This window comes from Artemia franciscana, unplaced genomic scaffold (assembly GCF_032884065.1).
Source record: "Artemia franciscana unplaced genomic scaffold, ASM3288406v1 Scaffold_7782, whole genome shotgun sequence".
Classification (NCBI taxonomy): domain Eukaryota; kingdom Metazoa; phylum Arthropoda; class Branchiopoda; order Anostraca; family Artemiidae; genus Artemia; species Artemia franciscana.
Genome location: NW_027067829.1, coordinates 1 through 9,055, shown reverse-complemented (window position 1 = coordinate 9,055; position 9,055 = coordinate 1). Strand labels below are relative to the sequence as shown.

The following is a 9,055-nucleotide window of genomic DNA, read 5'->3' as shown; positions in this document are numbered from 1 at the left end:
TTTAGATCTGGCCAAATAAAACTCAGAAATTATCACATCGTGATCTGAAATATCGTTTAGTATGACAAAAGTTGAAAAACAAAATATTAGAAAAATTATTATCAATTAATGTTGCTCCATTATCATCTATTCGAGTTGGAATCAGACATGATGGGAGCAGTCCTTGACAAAGCATTAGTTCTAAAAATTCTCTTATCTTCGAATCATTTTGCTTTGCTTGAATTTTCATTAGGTCTAGGTTGAAATCACCAAAAATAAATATTTGCTTATTCATCTGTGATATTTTATTTAATAGAATTTCAAATTGCATCAAAAATTGATCTATGCTTCCGGAAGGTGGGCTATATAAAGATATCATGATTGTTGATTTTTTATTAGCTTCACATTCCAGAATACACGTTTCAAAAATCATTTCTATATTCCAAATCATTAGGTCTCGTCTTATTTTCGATTTTAACTCTTTTCGTATGATAAATCCTAATCCACCATGCTGATGGTGTTTTCTACTCTCATGAACAAAATCATAATCAAAAAACATTACATCAATAATATTCCTATCATTTAAGAAAGTTTCGTTTACCGCAGAAGCTTCAATTTTATTTTTATTAATTATGTCATTTATGAACTCAATGCTATTAAGTAAACCTCTGCAGTTAAAACTAGAAAAACGTACATATCTGCATGTGGGGATAGAATCATCCATAAATGAATATTTGTTTTTCGGGCTATCTTCCAAAATTACTGCTTCATCATCCTTCACATCCCTCATGCATTCCAGTATATCAAAAGGAATTTCCTCTAACAGTTTAGTTCTGCTTGCAAGATCAGGTAAATTATGTAAACTCAGTATCATAAATAAGTAACTCAATATCATATATAAGTAAAAAGATTCAGATTGGTTATGCAAAAATTGTTGCAAATAGAGGGAAGTATAATAGACGTGCGCTGGCTAAACTTTATTCTACTTTCTGTGATCATTCTGTCCTCTATGCTTCAGGTCTTTTCCCCCTTATTAATAATGGCAATTTAAAAAGAATTCGGATAAATTATTTCAAATTTTGCAAATTTCTTCTGTATCTTCCTCCTTGGACAAAAAACCGGACTCTTGTTAAAAAATTCTCAGTTCCTGATATTTAACTTTAAAGTTGGAGATTCTTCACAGAAAACTCTCTAGTACAGCTTCTGCGCGCCTATCCCCTCACCACCGTCTTATCCGTTTTTTTCGTTGACTATTTGTGTTTATTGTTTTTCTTTTTGTGCTTTTTTTATATTTATTCTTACTCCACCATATTTACTTTATGTATCGTGTGGGTGAAAAATAAAATTATTTAATTAATTAAATCAACAAAAAAGCCTCACTCCAGTTAATCAACAATTTAACAAAAGACCACTCAAAAAAGAAAACTAAGCTAAGCACATATAACAACCGCATACGTCGTAGAAATCCATTGCGTTTCGGTGGAAGTATGTTCATTATTTTTCATTCAACAGAGAACACGCACATTTTGGCAACAATGAGCGCACACCAACACATATTTGCGCATTTATATAATGACTGTTATAAACGAATCCTAACAAATCACTAATAATGACAAAAAAAATAAATAAAAAAAATAACACAATTTATTCGACTGGTGGGACGTTATACCACTTCTTTTTTTGTTTCACTCCGTCTTGGTCTATGTAGCATAATGTGGGTGGTACCGTGGGTGGGATCCATGCAACAAAATCTTTATACTTCATTTCTTTCTTTTTTTGATTCAGCGTAGCGCGAATCTCCCTGCAGGTTTTACTAACATCATCACTGAAGAAAACTCCATTGTAATCAAATTTTGTCGCTTTATCAAGGTCTTTTTTCCAGGGCTGGTCACGTAATTGTTTATTCGCTTGAAGTACCGAGAATTTGTCATCCGAGTTCATGCGTCGTATTTTCACAAATTTATCATGTACTTCTTTGACTTCAAAATTAATTTTTAGTTGTAAGAAGTTTACCAGCAAAAGTTCCATTTTCGTCGAGGCCTCCGGGACTGAGGCAGCCTTTAAATTCCAAGCAATAATGTTGTCTTTCTTTTCCAAATTCTCTAATATGAGGACCTTACCAGTGAGAGGGCCTAATCCATGGGTTTCTTTCTTTCTTATATCTTTTAATTTTGCCTGAATCTTTGTTATTGTATCCGAGTGAGTAGCAGTTACAATTTCAATATCATTCACTTTGGAGGTTAGACCACTAATGTCTGAACGGATTCTAGATAATTCAGATCTCAAACCTTGTATCTCCTCCCTTGTTGCTTTAACTGTTTCTAAAATCTGATGGACCGAACTGGTCAGCGCATCAATCAAATCACGTATTGTCCCTTCGGCTGTTGAATCTTGCACAGATGATCGTGTGGATTCCATATCATTACGTCTCTTTTTCCTGGTCATAATAACTATTCACAGGTGTTTACAAGATTATCATAAAATAGGTCAAAATGCGCGCTCTCCGATACTGAGATGTTAACTTGAAGAAAGCATTAAATGAACTGTTATTAACGTTACGTTTGAACCTGCAGCAGCTGATATCGTGTATACACTAGCAACTCCCCTTCTATTTTTACGACCAGGTACTGTGCGCTCTACTATCGTATCAGTTTCAAAACTAAGTATTCAACTTTTGTTCTCTACAAGCAATTTCATACCGCACAATTTAGTCTTTTTTCCTGCTGATTTTGCAGCATCAAGGGCAAATTTCATATTTTTTTGCAAGCAATTCTCGTTCTGTATAGTCAGGCGTAATCCAAATTTTTATGTCTAAATGTTGACTTGATTTCAGAACGAAATCGCGACAAAAAGCGCTCTTGAATTTAACCAAAACGGGGTGGGGGTCTTCATTACATTTAATACGGAAAACGTCTTTTATGTCGCTAAGACGTATCGAAGCGTTTGGAATAAAATGGTTAAAAGTGGCAACTGCATCTTCAAGTAATGCCTGTGCTCGTCTTGACGGATTGAAGTTGTACGAAATCATATTTATTGTTTTCGAATCAACCTCCATATTACTCATTTTAAGTCGTGTCTTCTCCAGCTCTGTTCTCAGAGAATTCACTCCTCTCTGCGTATTATTTTTTCTGTCTTAACTTCAGCGATTGCTTCCTCCAACTTAGTTGATAACTGCACCAGTCGCCCATTTATTTCCGCTATTTCTGATGAAATTGGGTCTATTTTTACTAACTGACCATTCATTGCAGTGAGCATCGCCAGTATTCGAGATCTGCATCATTTGAGATATGGCTGGTCTTGTGTAAACATTCCTTGAAATAAAATGAACAAATTTAAAGCTCTGCTTATCACAGGTCTTGCCAATACAAATGCAACTATATGCCACTGTAATCCTTATTATTGCCAAACTGATATACCGCTCTTTTATTTTGTATGAAACTATCTTACTTTACAAATGCCAAAAAGTCAATTAATGCAGCGGACAAAAACTCCAGTCAATTCAATTTACCCAGTGATGTCACATATTCTACTCGGTTACGGATACCGAACAACTAATTTTGATCCTTAATAAGACGTAAAAGTGTTACTATTTCGTAAGTACTGAAAGAATTCAGTGAAAATATAACAGTTCAAAATAGGGATGAAACCTATTATTGACAGTGAAAGAAATATAAAATTTTTTAGCTGGATATTTCGGACACATATACAGTGTCCATCCTCAGCATTAAAACTAAAAGACATTAATAAAAACAAACAAAATTTATACCCAATAAAATAATTAAATATAGTTTATTGCTCTTATTTTTTTCAATGCAACAGTGGAAGCAAATCTTCTTGACCCTCTCTGTTCCGGTTCATTAGATTTATCTGACATAGCAGGTGGATAGAGGTCAAAGCTCTTAGGTGAAACGAGATTTACATGGCTATGTCTATGTATATAATACACAGAAAATATGTATCACAGCGCTGTCTAATTAATAGGTAGCGCTGTGATGCATATTTAACCAAATTGCAGAAAATCCTTTTTTATACATTTTTTTGATTAAAATCTGTCTCACAATGTTTTTTCCAATAAACAATAGGTGCGTTTTTTCAAGGGGGAGGGGGCTGTAGTATTGTCCATATTCTGGACTGCTACCAACATCTGTAAATTGTTTTTAAATATTGGCAATGTACTGTAAATTTTGAAAGTTTTATTTTCAAAATCTTTTAGTTATCTTTTTATCTCAACAGGATGGCTGGCCCTAATCCCCCATTGCACTTTTTGGCTGAAGGGCCTTGAGACGGAGATCAGCACGGCCGGATCGGACATTAAGAGTCTGATGCCGCGTCCTTTACCTTTTTTTTTATCTCAGCACCGAAGTGCCATCTCCCAGTTTTTAGGTTTTGAAATCCTAACTGTCTGCCAGAATTTCTTTCAAAGGTAAACCTATGTAATGAGAGAAGCAGGGAGGAGTGGTGGCGATAGTACAGTGCCCTTTAGAATACTTATTTAGCTTTATCCCCCCGCGCCCGACAAAAGTTTTCCAGTCAGAAACCTACCTTTTATATTGTAGATTCACGGTAGATTGCATAAGAAGTGCCATCTAGAGCTTTAGAGTTGCCATTTTAAGGTCAAAGATTTTAGATTTGAAGCGGAACTTTTATTTATCTCGTTGATATTCGGTTTCTGGTGTGTAGAACTTTCCATTTTTACTTCATACCATGCAAATCAGATCCAATACTAATTTAATGATAGGTAGGAGCGCTTAAAGCTTTCCGATTTTCCAAACTCAAAATTTCAAAAAGTTATTTTTATGATCTTTGTCCTTTTTGTAGATTCCAAATTTAGCAACTATATTTAAATAAATATCCTCAAATTCATTTTATAGATTTTGAGAAAAAAGTGATTGAAGCTACCACCCTTGTTCAATCAGAGCTCGGCTGTCCCGTGAGTTTTCATCCAGGTAGAAATCCAGAATCACCCTTTGAAATTATCAGGATATTCCAGGAAGCGGGTGGGGATGTGAGCAAAGTGGCCATGTCTCACCTTGATCGTAAGTTCTATCTGTTGCATTGTTTACAGTCATAATTTCGCAGCCCTGGTATTCACCGATAGTTTTCTATTGTCTCATGAAAATAAAATTGTAAGCGATGGGTCCAGGGAGGGGGGCAAAGATTCTTTTATTTTCATGGGTGTGGTACTTTACGGTTTATATTCTTATTGCAAGCTTTGTATGTTATTTCCCTACACTCCTGCGAAGCTAATTTTCAAATGTACGACAGTCATTTCTATATAATTCAATATTCTATAGATATATATAGATTCTATAGATGAAACTCGACTTCATCCATCTACCAAATCGCTTTGCATTGCCTGGATATAAAAATATCCTGCAAAAAGGCAAAAGTAAGTAATTTTTCTTATTTTTTAGGCATATTTTTTAAGCTTATTTTTTAGATCATTCTCTAAGAACTATTTGAAGTAATATTATATTCTGGCTCAGTGACTAGATAGTTCTGGAACTAATGAATACAATGATAAAGGTATATTGTCCTTTCGGTGCATGCTGTAGAGTGTAGATATAGGCTTGTCGAAGATAAGCGTTATGTTCACTTGTTGCAAAATTGCATGTTCCACAGCGAATATAAACGTTATATTCGGTACGTAGAAAAACCGAGATGAATTTTCTCTAGCCCGCTGATATGGGCTGATACATCTTACTTTAGCGAATATAGTCAGTGAAATTTTCGTTATGTAGGTAAAATTCTGCTTATTTCAGTGAATATAGTCAGGAAAAAAATTCAGTGCAATTCAAAATCAGGTTTAATTAATTTAAAAACCAATTTGACAAATTTCTGTATTTGCTGGTAGAAGCTCTAAGTAAGCAATACGTTCTTTAAGTGAAGTTGCTGACGTAGGTTTGCTTCACTAGCCTATTTTAAAGCATTATTTCTATTATTTTCTATTAATTTTTATTTCAATTTATTTCTATGAATAGGTTTGTTTTACTGACCTATTTTAAAGCATTATTTGTATTATTTTCTATAAATTTTTATTTCTATTTATTTCTATGAATAGTTTTGTTTTACTGACCTATTTTAAAGCATTATTTCTATTTTAAAGCATTAGTTTTAGCTGATGGAAATTTCACTGACTATATTATTTTATGTTATTTTATAGGTTTAAATTACTTAGTATTAGTTAAAAAGAAAAATAGGGGATTAACTGAAGAGAGAATTCTGAGGGACTATACCTTATCCCCAAGATGTACATTTGAAATTTTACTACTTTATCACGCTGTTGCGTCTACTTATTATCAGGCCATCGTTACCATCTGATCAGTTCCAAACTTACCTTTATAGCTTCATCAAACCTTAACCTCTCTCTTCTTTGGGAACTTCTTCCTTTACTATGTAACCTTATGGCAAGTTCTCTTTATGTACTAATCCTTAATCCCTTCAAAAATTCACCTATATAGTTTCATCAAACGTCAATCACTGTCTTCTTTGGGAACAAAAAGAAAGAAGAAAATAAAAATATAACCTTCTGAAGTGAACTCAGCAAGAGGAGAAAAGACACTCCTCTTTTCTCCTCTTGAGTTCACTTCAGAAGGATTTCTTTTTTTTTTGAGCACTTAGGACGACTTGGCGGAGGTATATATTTGCTCGATTTTTGTCTTCATATTTTGCTATTGACTGACGAAATCCTTGTTTTTTCACCTATTTGATTTTTTTTTCTTTTCATTTATTATTTCCTTTCTTGGTTTCATGCGTCATTGAACAAGATAACTCCCACTGCTTAATTTACCATATTTCCAGGAACAATTTTTGACGAAGGACAACTAACAGAATTTGCTGAACTTGGATGTTACTGTGAATTCGACTTATTCGGAATTGAGTGCTCTTATTATCAACTCAACGAAGCAATTGATATGCCATCAGATGCCCAACGAATTCAAAGTATCTGGCAGCTTGTCGACGGAAATTTTGAAGACCGAATTTTATTATCTCATGATATTCACACAAAGCATCGCCTAACTAAATTTGGCGGTCATGGTTATACATACATCTTTGACAACGTTGTACCAAAAATGAGTAATAGAGGTCTCAGCAGTTCAATTGTCAAAAAATTTTTAGTGGACAATCCCAAAGCTTGGCTTACGTTCAAGTAGATGTCTTACAGCAATGTCAGTACATGTTAATTCGAGTGTAATTCTTACATTGTTGAAATGCTTTAAGTATACTAAATAAGAAATGATGCTAATTAGTCATGTTTAATATTTGGGTCTTGCTTGAAATTACATAACACGGTGTCTCAAATTTATCTAAAGATTATCACGACTGAAGTTTTGAAGAGGACACTCTATTGTTCGAATTCCGAAAGATTTTGACTAATTGTTTTGATATTTAAAAATATAAACGATGGTTTAGTTTAGTAAAAAAATTTTTACGTTTATTTTCAGGTTTTAGTTATTAAATATTCACTATCCTTGGCATTGACAAGGAGACGGTTTATACCCCCAAAAATGAAAAGCTGTTTTTTTGGTTTTTTTTTATGGCTAAGTACACTTTTTGATATTTTGAAAGCAAAATCTGGATAATAACAAAGAGTGTGGGAAACTGATTATTGAGGAAAGCAATGTTCCTTTTTCGAAAAACAAACAAACAACAACAAATAGGAAGTCCATTAATTGTTGACCCAAACCATGTATAGCCTCAATTTTTTTTATGTCAATTAATTGCTCGTGATCATGTCAAACTTCAAGGTATTGCTATTGCTTAATCAGGGGTGCTGAGATCGTTTTTATCTATTGATTTTTTTTCGGCTTTATTCAAAAATCAAATGATGTGCTGATGCCTTGGCGAAAATTAGGGTGGATAAAAAAGATATCCTAAGCCGGCGGGGCGGGGGGTGAACAGTCTTTTACATACTGTCTATAGGTCTAAAAATAAATTGATCTAAATAAAGATCAAGAACAGTTCCAAACAAAGTAAAAAAAGAAGTCAAGACTGAAACCGGAGCAGGTATTAAGCCATAACAACACTTATGGTCAATTGCCATTAATTGTCAATGCTATTGTTAAGTATCAGTTCTTGTCAATTTTTTTCAATTGCCAAATTCTGTTACTTTTCAAATTGTTACCAATAACTAAACTCCTACTCTTTATGCCCTAGTTATGAAAAGTTCTTTCTAAAATTATTCTAAAGAGAAACAAGTATTACAGTATGGTAATTGTAAGTATTTTACTAATTGATTACCTTCCTTGACATTGGAAATGAAAATTTCCAAATTTAAGGAAAATGTAAATGAAAAGCTCTTTTATTCTAGGATCAGTTTTTTTTTACTGTTTCGCAAGAGGATTTATTATCGAAGCATTTAGCAAAAAACCACATTTAACTCAAAATATGAGTGCTTGGGGTTGGCAGCCCCCTGATATGTAAGTAAGTTTGTTTTCATTGAAATGTTGATCTATAATTTCAGTCGAAAAACTTTAAACTTTAACATTATTGGCAACTGCAAACCTGTAGGTGCGTTTTTTAAGCGTCTAGAGGGGTATTCTCGAACATATTGTAAAATATTCTACTGGCACTCTTTCCATCTCAAGATAATAGCGTTATTTTATAAATTTTTCAGATCCTTTTTGGGAAAACCATAAGAAATAAACGTTTTTAGAACAAAACTTTGGGAAACTGCTTAGGAAGGACTAAAAAATTGGAAAACTGTACAACAAAACACATCTACGAAGAACTGGTAAAGAAGAAACCATATTATCAATTTGACTAGCCTAGAATCATTCCAGCTGATAATTTTCCATTGCAACCTTAGGCTGCCACACTTGGACCTGGCCTAAACGTTAGGCTATCGGTACAGCCAAAAGAGTAATTTAATCGTGGGTATTCTCTCTCGTAAAGATTTGCCTGACTCAACTTTGGAGATTAATTCTCCAAATGAAGAATATCAACTATAAATCTTATTTTTCTGGCTTGCACTAGGAAAACAATTAGGTGTAACACAATCCGGAAAAAAACCTAAAATTACCTTCAAGTCATAAGGTCGTACTGCTCCACAAGAATAAGAGAAGAAGATACTTCT

The 9,055-nt window shown here is 33.6% G+C and overlaps 1 protein-coding gene across 1 annotated transcript; it reads left to right on the top strand.

The window, feature by feature from the left end:
- The first annotated feature begins 3,301 nt into the window (after positions 1-3,301).
- On the top strand, positions 3,302-7,421 carry LOC136043650 (phosphotriesterase-related protein-like). Its single transcript, XM_065728547.1, has 3 exons — positions 3,302-3,409; positions 4,811-5,015; positions 6,781-7,421. The coding sequence occupies exons 1-3, from the start codon at positions 3,302-3,304 to the stop codon at positions 7,131-7,133; spliced, it is 666 nt and encodes a 221-aa protein (XP_065584619.1). The 3' UTR covers positions 7,134-7,421.
- Positions 7,422-9,055: the final 1,634 nt, after the last annotated feature.